The sequence below is a fragment of the Pongo pygmaeus genome, chromosome 14 (genome assembly GCF_028885625.2).
Source record: "Pongo pygmaeus isolate AG05252 chromosome 14, NHGRI_mPonPyg2-v2.0_pri, whole genome shotgun sequence".
In the NCBI taxonomy this organism is placed as follows: Eukaryota; Metazoa; Chordata; class Mammalia; order Primates; family Hominidae; genus Pongo; species Pongo pygmaeus.
The window spans coordinates 68,869,971-68,892,557 of record NC_072387.2 but is presented as its reverse complement, the minus strand read 5'-3'; the positions used below and the strand labels follow the sequence as shown (position 1 = coordinate 68,892,557).

General features: G+C 32.7%; 1 protein-coding gene across 2 annotated transcripts in view; it reads left to right on the top strand.

The window, feature by feature from the left end:
* The window catches only part of DIAPH3 (diaphanous related formin 3), a 484,172-nt gene that overhangs the window by 166,459 nt on the left and 295,126 nt on the right, over positions 1-22,587 (top strand). For both annotated transcript variants that reach the window (XM_054446718.2, XM_054446717.2), the window contains 8 exons: positions 2,173-2,283; positions 2,571-2,689; positions 3,485-3,601; positions 7,609-7,727; positions 10,637-10,701; positions 17,027-17,131; positions 20,319-20,627; positions 21,425-21,539. In XM_054446718.2, coding sequence (XP_054302693.1) covers positions 2,173-2,283; positions 2,571-2,689; positions 3,485-3,601; positions 7,609-7,727; positions 10,637-10,701; positions 17,027-17,131; positions 20,319-20,627; positions 21,425-21,539 — 1,060 coding nt within the window. The remainder of the gene's footprint in view (positions 1-2,172; positions 2,284-2,570; positions 2,690-3,484; positions 3,602-7,608; positions 7,728-10,636; positions 10,702-17,026; positions 17,132-20,318; positions 20,628-21,424; positions 21,540-22,587) is intronic.

The following is a 22,587-nucleotide window of genomic DNA, read 5'->3' as shown; positions in this document are numbered from 1 at the left end:
CATAAAACTTGAATGACTTGTAATTTAAAGGCTCCATGTCTTTGAACATGTTAATTCCTTGGCTTAGATCTTCCTTCTTCACTTCTTCATCGGGCCATTTTATTAATCCTTGAGTCAGTACTTTATTCAGCTGTCCTAGCTCTCATTTAGCATCTCCATATTCCCATTATTTACCAAACATATTTCTTACAGTATATAGTATATTTTTATCATTTTACTGATATATCTTCATTGTACAGGCAAAATATCCTTTTAACCTTTGTAGTTTTTTAACGTTTCTCGATATCTCTAGGCGTTGATTGATATGGCATAAATGCTGATTGACACTCCCTTCTGCTGGTATGCTAAATTATTGTGAAATTGTGTGATACCACAGGTATGTATCTCATTGTGTATAAAACCTGGAAGGAACTCCTTGGTCTTTACCTTGATTATAGAATTATTTATCCATAAAGAAACAATACATTTTAGTGCATACCTATGTATATTCACAGACATGTTTGCATGATTTAAATTAAATAGATTATAAGCCATGCTAATGGCAAATTATGATTAGAATTGGGAAGCAATTTTATAAATTTAACTTGAATTCATTATTTCAATTTAATTTCCTATTTTTTTCTTCTATGGAGAATCACCTTTTTGACTAGTTCCCGGAAATAATTTGGATTATCCTTTCCCTTATTTCTCAATTTCATGCTACTGTTGTCTACATATATGTATTTTCCATTTAGGTAATATTTGCTGCTAGTTTTTGTGTTCCTTGTTTTTGCTACTTTCTGTGAGTTGTCTGTAATTTGTGTTTTTCTGGAAGCCAGGTGACTGAGTTTGATTTAGTTTCTCTGAATGTAGAGAAACATTATTTATTTGCTCTTTGAGATCTTTGAAAATTATATGGCATTGCTGAAAAAAACATTCATGGGTCCTGGGTAATGACTGGCAAGGGAGTGGAAGGAAAACATTTTAAACTTGACTTTTTGACATGAACTGGTTACAGCTGAATGAACGTGTACTGGAAAGGTAGATTCTGTTAAGTTTTTTTTTTTTTAGTATGTTTTTCTTCTTCCTCTCTCTTCTGACATATTTCCCATTCCCACTTTAAACAACCTTAAGTTTCGACAGTAGAGGCATGCTGGTCAGATTTTAATGCTTAGATATCAAATATAACCATTACTATATATTTCAAACAGCAGGAATTGAGACTCCTGTTGGTGTCTTACTCCAAAACAGCATTTTAAATTCATATAAACCTTGCCTTAAGGGATGGAGAAAAGACAATTTAGGGAACAGCATGAGGTTAAACATATTGATCAGTAGTCCAGTGGTTCTTGCCAGACTTGGATAGAGTGTAGACTTTAGAAAAATAGTATTATCAACAACAACAAAGAATGCTTCTCTAGAAAGACTGTCTTTTGTTTCCATTTTATGGATTTTGGAGGATGAAAGATTTATTTTAGCCAGGGATAAAAAAAGTGGAGAAGTTGAAAGTTGAAGTGTTAAACATAAGCTGAAAAATTTTGTGATTTAAAAATTTTTATCATTTAAGCTATATATTAAAGGATTTTGTGAGCTCTGTTATTTATTTCTGGTTAAAATATAGGGTAATTTTGAATTTTTGCCAAAGTATGAGAACCATTGCCTGATAAATTAACTTCTAGAAATTAATTATACAGTGTTTATTTATAACCTTGTTAACTACAGTTAAGACCCTTGTTGACCTTGAAGTCTTTGGGACTTTGAGTCTCTCTTGATGAATGGAAAATTGTTTTATTATCCTATTTTAGGTAAGTGTTATCTATCCAGTAGATGTTTATCATTTTCAACTAGGATATGTTCAATTTCTGTTGTATGTGTGTAGAGTGATATTATTGGACAGGAACTTAGCTTTTGGTTACAAGTGTTTTTTTTTTTTTTTTTTTCTATTTTTTCATGGAGCAGTAGTAATGGCTAATATTTTTCCATCTTCCTTTCACCTCAAATAAATGAGAAATAAAAAACGCCACTGAAACTTTATTTCTTCTGTAGTTTATAACTGACTAAAATATTTTGCTTACAAATTGTTTTAATAGGAAAGATATTTAATAATACTGGAACAAAACCTTGAAGTTTACGTTTGTTACTCTTTCTTTAATGTTGGAAACCCAGTCTGTCTCACTGTTTGATCTCTTGTAGGTAGCTTGTATGCAGCTCATCAATGCCCTGGTTACATCTCCTGATGATTTGGACTTCAGGCTTCACATCAGAAATGAATTTATGCGTTGTGGATTGAAAGAGATATTGCCAGTAAGTGCCCTGCAGTCTCCTTATTAATATTTAAATTAAAAGAGTACTTGAGTAGGGGGAAATTTAGATAAATTACCTTGAAGAATAATTTATCTGTGGGAAAAGGCTTGAGTTAAAAAATCTATTTTTGAAATATAGATGATAAGATTTGGGTGTTATTTAACACTTTAAATGTTCGAATGCTATAAATCAAGTTGAATGGTTGGTTTATTGTTTATATTTTTTTTTATTCTTTTGCATAATTAAAAACAAAATCATTCATCATAATTTCTATTTCATATCTCTAGAATTTAAAATGCATTAAGAATGATGGCCTGGATATCCAACTTAAAGTCTTTGATGAGCATAAAGAAGAAGATTTGTTTGAGTTATCCCATCGCCTTGAAGATATTAGAGCTGAACTTGAATATCCCTTTGTTCTGAAGTCTAGTCAAATCATATATAAAATTATTGCTAAATCCAAAATACTCAGCCACAAATATTTAGCTCATTTCTGTGTAAACAACATGAAATCAAACCTTCATGCATCAGAAGAATGTTATTATTTTATTAATTTGTGTGTTTTTTTTGAATACACATATATGTAAGCGTATGCTGCAACTAACAAATGGATTCTGTAGATTGGCTTCTTATATGTATGTGTGCAATCTGTTTTGTTTTCTTTTTATATTTGACACTTTTCCTTCTACTCAGGGCTTTTTAGCATTAGGAATAGGGCAGACTTAGTCACTGGCTGCTCTTTTCCCTGCATCTTGGGTGCATGCTCATGGGTCGCATGTTAATCTGTGGGTCTGCAGATGTCTGTGCTCCTCATGAGACCCAACAGGTTCCTATCCTTACCTGGGGCTTCTTCGTGATAGATAATTAACCTGACCACCAGCTCTGTTGGTCAGGCAACCTTTAGAATTCAACACAGTATTCATAGCCAGCTTCCCTACTACCTTTGTTCCCACCAGCATCTGTGCTTAGGGGAGACAGATTAGTTGGAGATGATTGTAGAAGGGAAGTCAGGAAATGTCAGGTTAAGTCACCATTTCCAGAGTTTTTCCACTACCCTCAATCCTAAATATCTGTATTTTATGTTGAATATATAAGATGCCTGTATTAGAGTTCCAAAACCTTATAGAACAAATTCTGTCATATTATTATAGTTGTTTGGTGTAGAGTATAAATAAATCCATATATTCCTTAATCAACTCACTGAAGCATGTGATGTTTACAACATGGTGTGGAGCACAGTTAAAGAAACTAGAGCAGAGGGATATTTTATTTCTATTCTTCAGCATCTTTTGCTGATTCGAAATGATTATTTTATAAGGTAAGAGGAAGTTATATTCTAATGTTTTCTTTCATTAATAAAAATCTATTAATTGTGAAATTCACATCGTATTTGCCTTCGACAAGCAAATGATTTTTATTTTTGTCATAACACTGATTCATAGAATGTGTTGTTTCCTCTGGGCATATATTTAGGTAGATGATGGTAAAATGATATTACTATTACTTTTTAAGCTCCTGTGGATTCCTGGTTACAACCTTTCATCTGAATAAAAATGCAAACTAGCAACAAATTACTAGTTTATCATGTGACAGATAATATTTTCTGGTTATTTCTTAGGCAGTAGGAATGATGTTGATAAGTTTCTTCTTATAAGTTACATGAAGGGCACTAAACATTGCTTTTATTAGTGTTTAAGTAGCTGGCAAGCCTTAATAATACAGTTGCGTTTAATGTTGCTAATATATCAAAAAGCCAGACAAATGGCTTTTAAAGATTGATTATATCCTAGCCATCGAGTTTAACAAATTATTTATCTTTCTTTTAACCTCATCTACGTTATAATGTGACTAAATATGGAGATTAGTGCCTAACTCACTGGGTTGTTAGGCAGGTGAAATATGGGAACATGGGTAAAAGTTCTAGCCAAACCCTTGGCATATGGTGTATGCTTAGTGAATGTTCTCTATATCTACTTTCCATTTCTATTACTGTTTTATGGTGGAAGCTGAGCTCTTTGAATATAAAATCATTTTGTTGCCACCAATTTAGATTTGTTGAAATTTCATTCTCTCATACTTTGGGTATTTTTTTCTTTTCTACTTAATTTCAAGTAGAAGAGTTTTTTAGACAAGCTTCATTCAGGCTGTGTCCTCGGGGTAACATCAGAGGGTATGACTCAGTGATTTTTTGATGTACCTAATGAGCAAGGAGGAGACCCAAAATGTTAAAACTTTAGGTTTTTCAGGATGAGGATAGGACATGCATCAAAATTACTCTCTGTGTAGCCAGGAATCCCACTGATATTCTAAAATATGAGTTTAGTAACTGATTTTTTAAATTTGCTTCTTTCTGATATTTTATTAAAAATAAACCAGTTTAAATATTTGTATTATAAATGCTAGATTAAAAATTGCTAATTTAGATTTTAAAGTATCATTTGTACCATGCTGTTTATGATACTATATTTCTACTCCAAGTTTACTTAAAAATGAAATTGAAACTTCTACTTACTCTAAAGTAAACTCCATACATTTTCTGATTTGTGTGTGGTCAGTCCTGTCGTCTTCTGGATGTTTGATGCTGTTTGAGTACCCAAGAATTTAAGACAGTTCTTTGTTTTCAATGGTTTGAACATGCCTGTAGTTCCGCAGGGGTTTTATCATACTTGTGACTTTGATCCCTTCGTCTGTGCCCCAAGAGGGCATGTGGTTGTATCTAGCTTCGAAACAGATTAAAAAACACAACTGTTTTGGGTTATGTTCAGGTGATTCTATCATTTGAGTTACATCAAGAATCTTGGAGAAAGATTAAATTGTAGCATTACCAAAATGACATTAAGGCATAGAAATTTAGATATTTGGCCATCTTTTGAGTATGAACTTTTACATTTGATGTTCATCTATGTTAATTCCTTCTTTGGCTCTTTAAACCCCAGGTATCTTGGTTCCAGATATGGTTGCCACAAAGGCAGTGTTCTTCCTGTGACTGCTAGACTCAAGACAACTCCATCAATTTTTTCCTCATGTTTCCAAACTCTCCTATTTATTATTGTTGTTGTTACTATTTCTTAAAAAAAATTTTCTTAAAAAAAATTCTTAAACATTTCTTAAAAAATATTTCTTAAAAAATATTTCTTAAATATGCTTTTATTCCAAGATTGTGTCAGAATTGTGATAATTTACATATATTTTTGTCATGCATTTATTTTTTTAAATTTTATTTATTTACATACAGTAAAACTTACTCTTGTTGGTGTACACATCTATGAGTGTTTTTTTTTGGTTTTTACCTTCATTTTTTGATTTCATCTACCTCAGAAGGACCTCTATTTTACCTTTTCAGCAATCTGAGATAACCTGTAACATTTTTTGTTTAATGAGCTCTGTAAACTACTTTTGATATGAACACACATAATTTTTCTTTTTCTTTCTACAAACAGTAGATTGTTCCATTGCAGAATGTTAAATGTTCTCATTTGAAAGAATTGGTGGATGGAAAAATTAGAATCTTTTTTCATTTCCACTTTTGGGACAAAAGAAAGTTTGACAGAAATGGAATTTGATTGGAGAATATATGTCAAAGGCAGCCCCTTTTCCCCAGGAAAAAGTGAGGGGGCTGAAATACAGCAAGATAATTGGGTGGAGAAGATCAAATTCAATTTTGCACCAAATAATTAAGGCTTACCATGTGTAAAATACCATGCTAGTTAAATGCGCATGGGAGATAATTTCTGATATTTGTTAACAATACCACAGAGAAAAGTGAAGATTTCAAAAACTCCTCCAACAAAAATAGCATTTTATCATTAATGACAACTTAATGTTCATCCCTTAATTAAGTTATTCACATATTTCTCAGACACATTTACTACCTCACCAATATTGCTCATGGAGATTATTTTCTAGATTTACATTTCTGGAATCCAGAAATGTTGTGTATTATTCTTTGATAGTGTTGCCTCCCCAATGAGTTTTTGCATGAAATTTCAGCTACATTATAGATGAACTCATAATTGGACATTGTGGAGTTGAGGAAAAACTTACTAAAATTATGATTTCTTAAAAAGATGACATGAAATAGCTTGTATTGTTAATTTAAAACATTTTCATTTTAAAAACATTAGAATAATGTTGAGTAGAAAAGAAATACATCATCTAGATTTTTAAATGTGATAGATATAAATGTGTTTAAATGTATGTACCACGTGTAAATGTGCTTATTATGGCAGAAATATTTGGGGATGGGAGATAATGTCTTGAAAGAACTTGAACAAATAGAGGCAAGCATAGATAACACTTTTGATTTCTACCCAGGAACCGTTTCTTAAACATTTTTACTCTGTGGCAGTTAGTGATCATTAGTCATCTTTGCTAGTGTTAAGTTGTAGTAGCTTTTCTTCACCGTAATAGATGGTTTATTAGGTGTAAGGTAAGTAGGTCAAGAGCAGTGGATCATAGTTTATGGAAAGGAAAGTCTAAATGGCTTGAGGGACCAACACTTAGGTAATGAGGAGGATTTAGAGAGGAAAAGTATGCTAAAAGTCATTAAGGAAAGAAGTTCTAGGGGATGATTTGAGATGGAGGACTGTGCTTCATTAGAATAGTACCCAACCTGTTTATCACTTTAGTTTGGTTTTGCTTATAAAATCTTTTATCTGTTTTACATTTATTAAATCTTAAGGGATGTTTCGCTTATGACCAGTGTAGATGTACTAGACTTACCTATAATGACAACATGAAATCTACTTGGAGGTTTTAGTTAAACTTTGATTTTTGGACAAATATTATTATACTGAATTTTTCTATTTCCTTTTGAGTAAGAAGTATAAATTTGATATTGTATATAACTTACAGTACCAGTTTTAAATTTGATTTCACAAACACTTGGAAAACAGTATACCACATACTCCCATAAAACTTTTTAGAAAAGATTTTTGTTTATTTTGGTTGTATTAATGAAGTGAATTAATGGTAGCTATTTCAGTGTGGTACAGTGGAAAGTTGATGACCTCTGAGCACAAATTTTAAGCATTTATCACTTCACTTTCAGCTAATTTACTTAATTCAAGGTTTTGACTTTTGTAAGAAAATTAAGGGATACTGCATTTCCTAAAAGACTATAAAAATGATGTTTTGAATTCATTAAAAGCAAAGTGATGACAATTGTATTTACTCTCACTCCCATATAAATCTGTTGTGTCAACTGTTGAAATTATATTACTAATAAATTGTTGAACTTGAAATCAATCTTAGCAAAAAAGTTTTGTTTTGATGTAAAGTTACAGTAATGATCGATTGTACATTTACTCTTTTCTTTGGTTTTAGGCAACAGTACTTCAAATTAATTGATGAGTGTGTATCCCAGATTGTATTGCATAGAGATGGAATGGATCCAGACTTCACATATCGAAAAAGACTAGATTTAGATTTAACCCAGTTTGTAGGTGAGTATTTATTATTTAAATGAAATATCTTATTGTCTCTTATTCTATGAATGAGCTCTAGGGTATTGGTTCTCGGGTTGTGTCTCTGGACTCCTGAGGGCCCTAATTGTTAAAACTGTTTTCATAATAGCACAAAAACATTATTTGCCTTTTTTATTGGGTTGGCATTTTGCACTGGTGGTGCAGAACAATGGTGAGTAAAACTCACCATTTGGCAGTTTGTTATGAATCAAGGCAGTGGCACTAAACTGTGGGAGTACTCATTATCATCTTTACTGTCAATAAAACAACAAAAACTGCCATTTTTTACTTAAGAATGCCTTTGATAAGGTCCTAAAAATGTTAACTTTATTAAAGCCTGACCCTTGTGTACACATTGTTTTAATATTCTGTGTTAACAAATGGGATTTATACATACAGTACTTCTGCTGCATATGACCAGTGCCTGATGTTACAAATTCTCCATAGGCAAAAGATCTATTAAAAGAGTTCAGTAAGAAAATATTTGTGTAATTGAGTTGCAAGCAGAATTGCATGTCCCCCCGAAGCCTTTTTTTTTTTTTTTTAAACTTGGAATGACTCATACAGACAATGGCTTCTATAACTTGAGAGTTTTTTTTTTTTTTTAAAGATGAAGCATTATTATTTAGTGTTGTAACATTTGAGTTTTTATTAAAGTTTTCGTCAGGCACTTGCTTTCTTAAAAATGAAATAAAATGAGCCTATAACTTCAAAGGAAATGGCCGATAAATATGCTGCCAATGAGAAAATTTGAGTTTTTAAGTGGAAATTTGAATTTTGGAAAACTTGTATCTGCTGCTTTTAGGCTGACAGGTTCTCAATACTAAAATTATTTCCTGATGTCACTGGTGTTATTAACCTATCTGATTATTCATTGTGATATTGTATAAAGACATGTTAACATTCGGAACATTTGCATGACTCAGCACACCATTCTTTCCATATGACCAGTGCCTGATATTACAAATTCTGCATAGGCAAAAGATCTATTAAAAGTGCAACATTTATCAAGAGATTTAAGGGTAACAGAGTACAAGTTAATTGATATGATATGTGATTCCACATTGTAACTACTGTTTAAGAAGTCACCATTTGTCAGATTTCGATATAACATCAAAGAAGATTACCCACAATGATTTGGAAAGGCTATTAAAATACACCTCTCATTTTCGGCTATGTATCTGTGCAGGGTTGTGTTTCTTTTCATATATTATCTGAGTCCTGGGAGAAGAATGAAATATAATTAGTGAAGAACTAGATAATATTAATGAAAATGCTTGTTTCTCTCTATAAGAGATAAGCAATTAGAAGTTCCTGGGGTGGAGGGAGTGGGAAGAGGAAGCAGAAATTAAGAAAATGGTGCTGTAAATATGCAGCAAACTAAAATGTGGAATGATTTTGAATAGTATCTGAAAAAATGTATTCCACTGGGTCATTTAGGAATGGCAGCTGAGAGGTTTTTTTTCACTGAGCTCTTGAGAAGGAAATAAAATATTTGAACACCATTTGGCTGTATAAGTGATGCATGCTTATGTAGTTTTAATAAAATTAATTGTATTTACTGATTTTTAAATATTTAGAATAAACTCATAAATAGATACAAAAGGTTTAAATACAGAAGAGAATGTCATTGTATTTCTATGAATAGGTGAGAGAAGAACCAAAGTTGGGCAATAGGGGAGAAAAAGTATTGGAAAGCATAAGGCACAGATAATTTGACATACTGTGGCAAGAATTTTAAGTTATTGTTAATGTAATGGGAATCAAAAGTAAATATTTCATGCTCCGGAGCAATCCAGTTTAGTAAATAGAATATCAAAAATTAGGATTAGAGAACAAACACTGCCTTAATCTTTTATAATAGAAAGTTATCTATAATGTCTTAAATAGATAAATCAAGAAATAATAGTTATGTACATTTTATTTAGAGTTAAGAAACTAACCACCAAAATAATCTAGTATAGAAATGGTAATAAGAGGTTGCATTTAGGAAGTGTGATTAAGATTTGGATGCAGTAACTTTGTTGACTTACTTTTTATTATAAATTCTTCTGTAATACATTTTTATAAACCTTGTTCATGTATTGCTTTCATTTAATAAAAAAGAAGGGATAACATGTATTATGGGAAATCCATATGAATTACTTCTACATTGTATTCTATCGTGTATATATATCATAACTTATTTAAGCAGTTCATTATTGATGGGCATTTATTTTCAGTTTTTTTTAATTTTGTCTAACATCAAAAAATATTTTAATGAGTTTTCAGGCCTTATGGCCAAGTCTCAGAAATGGCATTGGTAGGTTAAAAGAAAATCCATATTTACAATTTTAGTACATATTGCCTAGTTTTTCATCAGCAAAGTTCTTAGCTTTCACTATTGGTTTCCTCATGTCAGCTCCAACACTTGGCATTATCAGTCATTTAATCTTCACATTCATATTGCTAATTTTCATATTGTTAGGGAATAATAAACATTTATTCATCTGTTTTGGTGATTTTTTAGTATCAATTTTTCTAATTTTCTGTTTATTACTGTTGGCTGTTTTTTTTTTAAGCTTGTTTAGACAGCATCTTTTTTCTTTAAAATATGTACGAGTTGGTGATAGAAACATTTGAGTGTTATTACAATTGAACGTCTCCTTTTGCCTGCTAGAAGTTTAAAATTGTTATTGAGTTTGGCTTTTCCTGTGTTTTCTGTTTTCTGGTATCATGCTTAGAAAAGCCTTTTTCATTCCAACGTTATAATATTTTTTCCATTTTGTTTATTACTGGTAGTATCAGTATTTAATTATTTTCTATGATATTTTTTCTTTCTAAACTTTTGAAGTCGTAATGAGTTTAAGAACTTTCACATTAAAAATTTCCTGTCATTGCAATTTTAGACATTTGCGTAGATCAAGCAAAACTAGAAGAGTTTGAAGAGAAAGCATCAGAACTTTACAAGAAAGTAAGTAGTTTTGACTAACTTTATAGTATTCTGTGGGGAACCACTGCAGGCATGCTTCTGCCTCAGGGAATTTGCTTGTTATTCCTTCTTTCTTCTTTATCTGCTTCAGGTGTGTGCATAGATGCCCTCCACCAAGGAGGACTATTGTATCTAAAAAATCTTAACTCCCCACTCCCAACTTTGACCTTCCCTATTCTTCTGTTCTTATTTTTCTTTGAATGTATTTATCATCATCTGACATGCTACATAGTTTATGTATTTATCTGTGAATGACTTATCTATTTCACCCTAACAGTAAACTTTGAGGCATTTTGTTTGTTTTATTCACTATCCCTGCACCAGGAACAATTCCTGGCCTTTTGTAAGAACTAAAAAGATCCTTTTTGAATGAGTGGATAATGGAGCAAAATGTATGTAATCAAAATTTTAAGATTGTGGTAATTCTCAAGAAATCATATTATTAAGCCCTTAAGAATGAGATCATATATAAAAATTTTAAGAGAAAAGTTAACTTGTTTTTAGTTTTGATGAAAGTTGCTTCATTATATTAAGTAGAACTTTATAAAATTGCCATTTTCATAGGTCATAGCTATCGGATTTTACCAGTTTTGTTTCAACTCAGTAGTATTTCTAACCATCCAGCCAATTCCTTACTTTTCTTTAACCCATTTATGCCTGAGATTGCAATTTTTTTTTTGAGTTTTGAAAAATCAGACGTTGGCAATGACCTTGAGCAGTAGGATATAAATAACTTCCACATGCTCAGCGTTCCAATAATGGAACAGGAGGCATAAAATTAAGGTATTGTTTTGTCCTTTTATCTCTGGCTTAGCAAGTACCTATTAGACTTTTAATTTGTTATTCCAATTCTTTGCATTTTAAATAGTCAATCTGATTTGAATTATTCAGGTGGTTTTTCACATTGAAGGAGTGACGATAATTCTTACTACTGTTGCCACCATGATGAACCCACAGCAAACATTTACTAAGTGAATATTTCCTGTGTGTTAGGCATCATGCCAAGGAGTATAGGTTTTTGATGTAGCGGATACTAAATGTATCTTGAGGCAGTTGCACATTTCTATAACTTTGAAGATAAAACATAACTTACAAATTATAGGCACTCTTTCGTAAGTTAAGAGTAACTTATGAAAAACATTATAAATGTCCTAAGAGGCCTTAAGATTCTGACTTTACCAAACGCTAAATGAGAGTTTGTTATTTCCCAGGCCTTCAGCTGCAGGTTAGGATTACAGTTGTGAATATAATATTGTTGTTGCTCTGAAGTGACTTAGTTTAGTGGGGGAAACAAATTAATGGATCATTTAAATTTATTAGTCTCATAGTGTTACAGTAGATAGATGTTCATGTTGTGGGGTGACCCTTCACCCAGCCAACATTGTATTCTAAGCTGGATAAGCACTTTAACTCTTTATAGGAGAGTAGTAGTAGACTTTCAAGTACTTGATTTGGATACATCCCAGATAGTATAAATTTGATTTTGTTATCATTTTTAGGTATATAGTATATATGAATGGAGTTAAACATGAATGGAGTTAAAGTTTCTCAACAGATTTTTAAACATTTTTAAACAGAATTTTAAAAATTATAGGTTTTAAATATATAAATAGAAAAAAGACCTTGTTCAAGGTTAGTTGTCTCCTTTTAGTCAGAAATTATATGTGTTAGGTATATTCAGAAAATACTATTTGCTCCATAAAATATTTCTATTGCCATATCATTTTGTATATATCAGCAAAAACTTTGTTCTGATAGCTGTATAAGGACACATGTAAATACTTCGCTTTAGGCAGGAAGCTATCATGGTTGCTAGACACATTCTTTATTTTGGTGCATAAATTTGAAAAATGAAGATCAGAAATGTCAGAAAGTATATAGAGAATATTGAATTATCAACCTTCTTGTACAGATGCACTAATACATTCACCCTAGAGAATGAAATTAAGCAGAGCCTCAACCTTAACTGTGTCTTTCAACATTTTTTTGCATGTAATTTTGTAAGTGTAATATTGCTGTAGTAACTCTTTTTGGAGAAGGCTATCATATCAGTTTTTATAAGGTGTGCTTTTAATGGAGATTCATTTTATCCCCAAGGCTACAGTGATTTGACTATAGATATTACAAAAATGCTAAAACAAAGTTTATATTTCAGCTATCTTTTTATAGGCGAGAATGTGGAAACTTATTTTTTCATAAGTAATACAGTTACTTTAGTATGAGCAAGTTAATTTAATAAATGTTCTTAGAGTGTACTCATTATGGCTGTGGTTGTTTTTATAATTTTTATCTTAAGTCCCGAAATAATTCTTTTTCCTTATGAATTTTAGTCTAGGGTTTATGAAATAGGAAGTACACATATTGATGTTATAGAAAGGCTTTTTCATTCTTACTCTCATAAGAACATAATTTTTTTTCTTGCTGTGTAACAGTGAACTTTGTCTTAGTTGTCAAAAAGAGAAGATGAGCTCTCAAAGATTTCTGATGCTGGGAGAGTGACTATGTTGACATAGTAATTCAACATATAAAGGAAGATTTGATGAGGTTGGCTCATCACTTCATTCAACAAATATTTATTTGACTTTAATTATAGATGTAAGACACTGGAAAGGTGATGAATAAAATAGAAAAGTTTCTCACATTTATGAGTTTTCAGGTTGGTGAGTGTTATTTTGACAATTTTATATTACAGTGTGCAATTGGTGTGGTAGACAAACCCTATCTGGTATGTAAGCCTAGAGGAAAGGTCCCTCACCTAGTCATGGGTGGCCAGGGAAGCCTTCTCCAAGGAAGTGATGTCTAATCTGAGCCTTGAGGAATCAGTATGAAGAACAATGCGAGATAGCCAAGAAGGATGCATATCTAAATTTCTTTTGAATTTCCTATACATATCTCAAGCTGAGCATATCCAAACCAAATTTATCTTTCTTCTCCCTAAAAATATCTTTTCCCCCTGCATTTTATAACCTTATTTATTTTCCCCAAATAACAACACTTTTTTTCCAGCTTGTAAAACAACAAAACCCTGTAGTCATCTTAGATACACTCCTCTCACTCATTTCCTTCATTCAGTCAGATACTAACATTTTTGGATTCTGTAGTCTTTTTTCATTTCTTTGTCATTACCCTCTTCTCCACCTCAATTCAGGAAGGCCTTCAGTTCTCGCTTGGATAACTACAATAGCCTCCAAACCAATTTCCATGCCTCTAGTATGTCTTTTTCAGCCCATCTTTCACACTGCTGCTGGTTGAGTTTTTGAAAGTAAAAATTTGATTATGTTGTTTACTTATTATACATACCCTAATAATGCTCCAGGATTTTTAGGAAAAGAGGATTAACTCTTTGGCTTATTGCAAAATTCCTTTCAGCAGTTTTATTTCTGTGTTCATCTCTGGCTTTATCCCCTTCAGTTTGTTCTCATACCTCTTTTTGTGCCCCTTACAAAGTATTGCTTGTCATTCATCCACACACTGAAATGCTAGTAAGTTTTTCCGACTTTGAGGTCAAGCATCGTTCCTCCAGGAATCATTCCCCAGCTTTCAGTCTCTGTCTCTCTCTTTATTGCTGGTATTTTTAATTGATTTAGGGTTGTTAGTTTGCTTTTACTTCTCCACCAGCCACTGTGCTGACTAAAAGTACACTGACCATATTCTGTTTAACTGTGTCTTCAGAACCTACCACTCTGAGGGGGCATATCTCGGGTGTGTTGTTAAATATTTATTGCGTAATGGGAAATAGGTAGATTAGGGCCAGATCCTAGAGGGTTCTTAGATAGTAATGATTATAATGAAGTCACTGATAGTTTAAGAACAAAGGAGTCATGTTATTTGAGCTGCCCTTTACAAAGATAGCAACATTCAAAAAACAAATCTTGTAGGGGGAAACATGTTTGGTTTTGAAAATAGGTCTTTTCGTCTGATTGAAAAGTTTTCATTAAGTGGTTGGAAATATATTCATGGACTGATTTGTAGTCTGGAATTCAGATGAGAAGCTGAGATGTTGATAGGGATTTGTAAGCCATCAGTGTATGCATGGTGATTTAAACATGGCTGTGGAAGATGAGACAAGCAGGAGGGGGGTGAGGAAAGAGCCCTATAGAGTGCCAACATTAGTGGGTTGGATTTTGTAGAAACCCATAACAGGAATTTGTAGGAGCACTCAAGGAGTAGCAGGAGAACCAGAAGTGTGTGTTGTAATGGAACATACAGGAAAAGAGGTTGAATATGGAGGCCTATTTGTAGGTATTTATGCTATAGAACTGGCCTAATATGGGGTGGTGGAAATGTTTTATAATCTATATTGTTCTACATGGTAGTCATCAGCCATGTGTACTTTTTAAAATGACTGGTGTGACTGAGGAACTGAATTTTTAAACTTTATTTATTTTTGATAATTTAAGTTTACATTTAAATATCATTTGTGGTCAGTGGCTATAATATTGAAACAGCATGGCCCTAGAGAGATCACCTAAGATGAGGCTGAGAGCAGTCCAGGGAATTTGGACTTCTGGAATTGGAATTTGGTAAGTCAGGGTTTTTAGAATGAATTATAGCTAAGTTGTGATAGATAATGAAATGAATGGAGTTCAACAGGTCAGAAAAGTGAGTGTGGTTTAAGAATACCCTTTGAAAACGTTGACTTTTAAGCTAAAGAGGGATTATGGTAAGAGGGGTTATAAGGAGTAAAATGAGCGATGAAAGTACAGAGAGGTTAACTATGCAAGGGAGGTGTGAAGGCAATTGATTTAGCAAGTCCTTAGGGGGAAGCACTGGGTGACAGGAGAAGGTGGGCGGACCTCTGAGACTCATGCATGGCTTGTTTTGTAGTTAGTAATTTGATTAGATTTAGGCTTAGAATCTTTTTAATTATTTAACGGTAAGAGAGGTTTGTAGGAGCTGTAGTAGTTGTGGGGAATGGTAGTGTTGCTGTGGCTTAGGTCAACTGAAGGACATTTGGACAGTTTTTACCTATTAGTTTTTGTTATCTTAATAAAGGAACACAGGTTGAGACTGAGAGAATCAGTAGTTTGAAATTTACCTTCCTTCCCTGTAAAATGGGAATTAAAGCAGTATTTCTTATTTCACAGAGTTTTTGTAATGAAATTTAAGAATGCTTCTTTTTATGCTTTAAAGCTATAAAGTATGGGGAGAGAGAATGCATGTGTAGGGTAGGAAAATCTCTATTTTCTGTTCAGTTTTGCCGTGAACCTAAAACTGCTCCAAAAAATAGTCTGTTAAGTAAAACCGTAAAGCATTATCTAAACGTTAATTGCAGGGAGGTGGCATAGTTTCATTTGAACTTAGACTCTGAAGGTGGGAAATCTGGCTTTGTAATCTCACATCTTTTACTAGCTATGAGGGACTAGCAACTGTCTCTTAGCGTTATTAAAGACAAAATAAGATTCCCTTTGTAAACTAAGTAAAAATAAAATCCCTTTGTAAATGGTGGAGTTCTATATTGTTGTTATTTTCCTAATTGAGGTTTGAGTGTATTTAAAATGTGGAGGCCACATTTGTGAGATAGTTGCATTTTTTTGATTGATTTTTTTTTTCATTTTTCCTAAGAAAGTCAAATGCTTGTGTTTGATTGTGAGCAAAAAGGAGATTTTTAGTCATAATAATGGCAAAGTTGAATGTGTTTGAATGCAAGATGAGAACTGGTGATGAGTGGATATATAAATTATTATAGAAAACTCACTAGATTCACCAAATTTTATTGTTTGCTTTTTTTTTCCAGAAGATATTTCGCTAGGGACTTTGAAAATTAATTTATCATTACTTTCCCAAAGATATTAGGAGATATTATGTTGTTATAAGAAAAAAAGTTAGAAACTGAATAGAATGGAATTGTTTAGTAATAAAAAATATTAAAATGAAATCCTCTAAATCATGTTGATATACTTCAGATAAGTTTCAAGAATAAGTTTTTGCAGGTGGAAGGTGCAAGGAATTTGTACAGTGCTTTGCTCTCTATTATTTTACACAAAGTCACAATAATATTTAGAGACTTTGAAGAAAAATGCCAAGGTTGCAGATAACTGTGGCCAGTTTGCTCTGCAGAGAGAAGGTCACAGACTTGTCTATGGCTTTTTTCTGCCGCCTTTTGAATGAACGATTTTGGTTGGGACCTGGAGGGGGCCTAGAGAAAGACTGTAAGTGACTTTTCAAAACTCTATCACTCCTTTCATAAAACCAATTCAGGAATTTGTGTTCTACTGGCAGATCATTCAAGTCATATTTCTATAAGAAGAATAGTGCTTTTCATTTTCATCTTCCTGTTTTTGTTATTACTTTTAATTTGTTTCAGTTTGAAAAAGAGTTTACCGACCACCAAGAAACTCAGGCTGAATTGCAGAAAAAAGAGGCAAAGATTAATGAGCTTCAAGCAGAGCTACAAGCTTTTAAGTCTCAGGTAAAATTCCACTCTGAGTGAATTTGGGTATTAAAAACACAGTGAGGGAGCAAAGGTTATGTTATATCTTCATAGCATTAAAATGTTTAAACTTTAATTTTGCTTGTATATTTTTATAGCATTATTTGTACTGTGTTTTGCTATTTTTTTTGTCTTTTTTTCTATATGTGTGTATATCTAAGCTTTTACTAATTAATCTTTCTTATGTTTTGTTAGGGTTTTGTTCCTAATGTCACATATTTCCTAAGTAATTAAGCATAAAGAGTAAGAAAATCTTTTACTCTCAGATTTGTTATTCATCACTGATCTTTATCCCACTACAGGAAATTATTGCTCAAGCTATTTATTTTTCAAAACCTTCAGCCTAGGGGTCCCTTGCAGTAAAAGATAACCTCTAGCTGAATGAGAACATTTTCTGATAATTTTTCAATTTCCAAAGTAAACAGATTTAAAACATGACAAAAAAGAGAGTAAATCTGGATTATGAAGCAGATAGCTCCCATGCACCCTCTACACATAAAACATTTAGATAGCAAGAAATACGTCATCTGCATGCTTTATGTGGATGTAAGTAAGGAGGTAGAATATTCATAGCTAAATTTCTTCATGTAGATTTACGTACAGGATGATGAGCAATAAGTATAGTTTTGCTATTTTCCTTTCATCTTAATTTACAGTTATGTTGAAATAGTCTCAGGTATACTATATCCTGTCTTATTGGCAATTTTGTTTTCTTTTAAATGCTTAGTGGATAGTTTTGTTGCTGAGGCTGTCTGGAGATACCTTAAGAGATAGCTATCTGTTAGTATTCAATTTTAGAAAAAAATTAAAATCTATCTACAAGAAAATTATTCTCATTCATCTTCTTTCTTTAGTGCTGCAAGAGGGAAGTATCACATTTTATTGAATTTTTTTTTATCTTTCCCATATGGTTCCTTGTCTCTCATATTGAAAGAAACATTTGATTGTGTCTGTACTTCAGACTGAGTTACAGACAGTGGCTGAAATATTTATAACAAGTTTTTCTTGGTCTGGGGTAATGTAAATTTAAGAACTTTCTTTTCTTTTTAATTATGTTCAGTTGAAGGTTGATTTGTAAATCTTCTCCAGAAAATTCCAGTTTATAAAAAAATGTATCCACCATTTTTAAATAAGTTATTGCTGCATAGTGCTTTTACATAAAATGGGAATAAGTGTATGTTTTGAAAGTGAAATTAAATCAAGGAATCTCCTAAATTGTTTTAAATTGTATACAGTGATGACCCATGTTTATGGCTATGAGAAGAAAACCTAGAATTAGATACTTAATATTGGCCACTATATTCATGTTTGAACAACTGGCAAATTCTTTCTTTGGATTCTGGTTTATTTCTTATGAAATGTGGGCATTTATCTTAAGATCCTTCTTTTTTGTTCAAAGCTATGCTGACTATGAAGAGTATGAATAAAACATGTTCTGTTAGCTGTGACTTAATTCCTTTGCTCCTGTAGTCTCTTCACAACCAGGTAGTTTAGGTGCTGGAGAGACATAGTGATGAGCAAGATGGTCACAGTGTCTGGCCTCCCAAACCATATCTTCAAGTCAGTCTTCACACTTTATCAAATGAACTATTCTAGAGCAGAAATTCAGCCATATCTTTAAGACATTGATAGTTAATTATTGAATACGTTCAAAGGGTAGTATCATCTTTGATCACAGCAACCCAGAGTAACGCTGAACTGGTTCTTCTTTATACTTAATGGTTTTGATAAGGCATGCTTTTGATTTGTGGCCTCAACTTCTTTTATAACACTGTTTTCTTTGTCATGATTTCAGACGTTATTGATTTCAAGCTTTTATACATGGTCTATTTTTCATAATTGTGCCATGAAAATTCAAAATTATGTAACATTTATTAAATGTTAAAGGTAGTTAGAATTGAAGTTTGTAATTTCAAGAAGCTAATCATATTACAAAAGTTATTTATTAACCCAGAATGTCTTCTTTGTATCCATCGAAATGCATCTGTTAAATTCTTATTATGCCATGGAAACATGAGGACAAAAGTGACCAGTGGACACAGGCGGTTCTTTTTTCACCCCTGATTTTACCTTGCTTCTCTGTGGCATTTGATTCTGCAAAGCAGTCTTTTAGGTGGTGCTCCCTTCATTCATGATTTTTGACCCTGTGCCCAGTTGGCTTTTTCTCTTCTTGTCTTTCATGCATTTATCCTACGCATTTCTTCCATAGCTGTCATGTACCAGTCACTGCTTTAGGTGCTGGGGAAAGAGCAGTAAATAATACAAGATAGTCACTTACCTCATCAAGCTTATGATCTGTCTAAGAGATAAATGCTAATGATTCCTTAAATAAATTCTCACTTTTGATAAGAGCTATTGAAAAGTACAAGGTGCTGTGAGTGTAAAATGAGTGGTCAGATAAGGCTTTCCCAAGGAAGGGATCTGTTAGCTCAGACTGAAGAGGCTAGTAGGAGATGGTCAGGTGAAGAGAATGTTCGAGGCAGAGGGACCAGCATGTACCAGGGCCCTGAAGTTAGCATGAGGTTGGCACATACACAGAATTAGAAGAAAGTCACCTACAAGACCAGATAGCAGGGACAGATCATGATATACTTATATAGGTTCTACGAAGAATTTTAGTTTGTTGTTGTTGTTGTTTTCTCAAGTGCATTAGGATACCATTGAGAAGATTTGAGCAAAGACATGATGTGACAATACCATTTAAGTTCTTTTGTTGAAATCTTATTTCTTACTTATCACTTAAATGCTTGCGCTCCGTAGAACTCTGTGCATAGACCCTTTGTCATGCTGCATATTCTCTCCATACTATGAGTGAACTTCTCTACTTCCCTGGCTTCAACTGTTCTCCAGAGACTACTGATTTTCAAATCCTCTAGATCCACATACCCATTTCCATCCCGGACATTTCTACCTAGATGGTCATAACTACCTCAAAACAGGGAATTATACTTCTGGCAATTATGTTTTTATGAGGAAAAAAAGCTATAATTATATTCTTAAATTAGAAGAAAAATTGTTGGAATTTTGATTTTTGGTTAAACCTTATGAAATTACGGATATGTAATTATTTTTGGTTTAAATGAATACCTTATTTTTGAGTAAAGTGCATATTTACATGTTTTGTAGATATGTTCTTAGTTATGTCTCTGATTGTTTTTTTCTCCAGTTTGGTGCCTTGCCAGCTGATTGTAATATTCCTCTGACTCCCTCTAAAGAAGGTGGAACTGGCCACTCAGCACTTCCTCCTCCGCCTCCACTGCCTTCTAGTGGAGGGGTGCCGCCTCCACCCCCTCCCCCACCACCTCCTCCACTTCCAGGAATGGGGATGCCATTCGGTGGTCCTGTGCCTCCACCACCTCCCCTGGGATTCCTTGGAGGACAAAATTCTCCTCCTCTACCAATCCTGCCATTTGGGTTGAAACCAAAGAAAGAATTTAAACCTGAAATCAGCATGAGAAGATTGAATTGGTTAAAGGTAAAACAAATTAATAGAGGAAAATACTTTTACTTAGATCTAAATCTAATTTTGGATTTATATATACATAATTTCTAATGGGATTTAATTTATACATACATAATTTAATTTATATATACATAATTTCTAATGTCACTGATCAAAGTGACAATAAAATATCTTTTTTTTTTTTTAAAGTATTGGGACAAAGCCCTTTCATATTGACTAAGACTTTCTGCTTTATAAATACAGTGAGAGTTGATGTTGTTCCAGTGGAATGCGATTTGTAATTAAATTGATAATTAAACATTATTGCAATGAATCCTATGTTTATGAAGTGTTTCTCAAAAAAAAATGATGGTGTTCTTAGGAAATTTTCTCTATCGATAGATGTTGGGAAAGTGTTAACTAGTTGTCAGAAGCTAATATCTAGTCAGATCTTAAGAATTCAGAATCCTGCAGAAAAATGGTTTCATGGTAACAGAAACATGGAAAATGCTGTATAATGTATCCTGCCCGTCAAAATGTATAGTGCAGGTGAAGATTATTAGAGACTATGAGAAATGCAATTGAGAAGAAGCTAATTAAATCGTATTTCAAATCCTCAACTATTGGATCATGGAAGCCTTTTCTTCCTAATAAGACCTTAACATCCTGCAGAACTTGTATCTTATTGAACACGCTTCGGGGAAAAATCTTACAGATACGACTTTATAAATATCTGCTGACAGCTATGATACTCAGTGTATGCATAGTGCTTGACCTGGGACAGGTGAAACACTCACCTATTTATGAATCAGTCTTCTCTCTGATTGTAGATCAGACCTCATGAAATGACTGAAAACTGTTTCTGGATAAAAGTAAATGAAAATAAGTATGAAAACGTGGATTTGCTTTGTAAACTTGAGAATACATTTTGTTGCCAACAAAAAGGTAAGTTTAACATCTTGATTATTTATTAATTTAATTTTAGAATTTTAACATATACTTTTTATATACCAATTGTCAGAAAACATTATTTTATGAATCCTGTACATGATATTTTTACATTCCTAATGGGCAAATAAATGGTATAATGAAATAAAGTGCTTAAAAAGTAAACTCTGTTTTAAAAATGCAAAAGGTTAATATAAAATTTTGATTATTAAATTTTCTATATATTATTTTTGAAGATATTCCATTGGGATAAGTTAGACTTTTGTAAAAGAGGATATTTTCAGTGACAGTTTTGGCATGAGAATGTCCTTTAGTTTGAAAAATAGAAAAACAAAATGTGTGCTTTCTTTTAGTTAGAATTTTACTACCCTTTAATATTACAGTGACTAGGGGAGCTGTGGGAGAGGGATAGCATTAGGAGAAATACCCAATGTAGATGAAAGGTTGATGGGTGCAGTAAACCACCATGGCACGTGTATACCTATGTAACAAACCTGCATGTTCTGCGCATGTATCCCAGAACTTAAAGTATAATCCAAAAAAAATTACAGTGACTATCACATAATTTAATTAATTGCTATGAGTCACATGGGATAGAAATATCAGATTTATAGTGTCTTCAAGGTCAGCTTGAAAGAGAAGTATCTGAGTAGGTTATGTGATCTTTTCATTAAAAGCAATGGCATTCATTTTCCAAAATGTTTTGTGATAGGTTTTACCTGTGCAGTGTGATTTTTAAAAAATTGTTTAGGTATTACATAAGTCTGAAAATTGAACTTATTTCATCCAATTTCGTGGGCCTGCTACTTACATTTCAAGACTGATATCCACAGAGAATTTTTAAGTATTATATAAAACTTACATTTTAGGTCTGTAGTGCAAAACACTTAGATCAATCATTACCTTTTAATTTTCAAAAAGAAATTTTTCACTATAGACTTATGCCACCTATATCCCTGGGCTCATAGAACAAAGGAAGAGGTGGCAGGGAGAGACTATACTGGATGGATACAGGTCAGAGACCTTTGTGTAGAGGGTTGAGTTG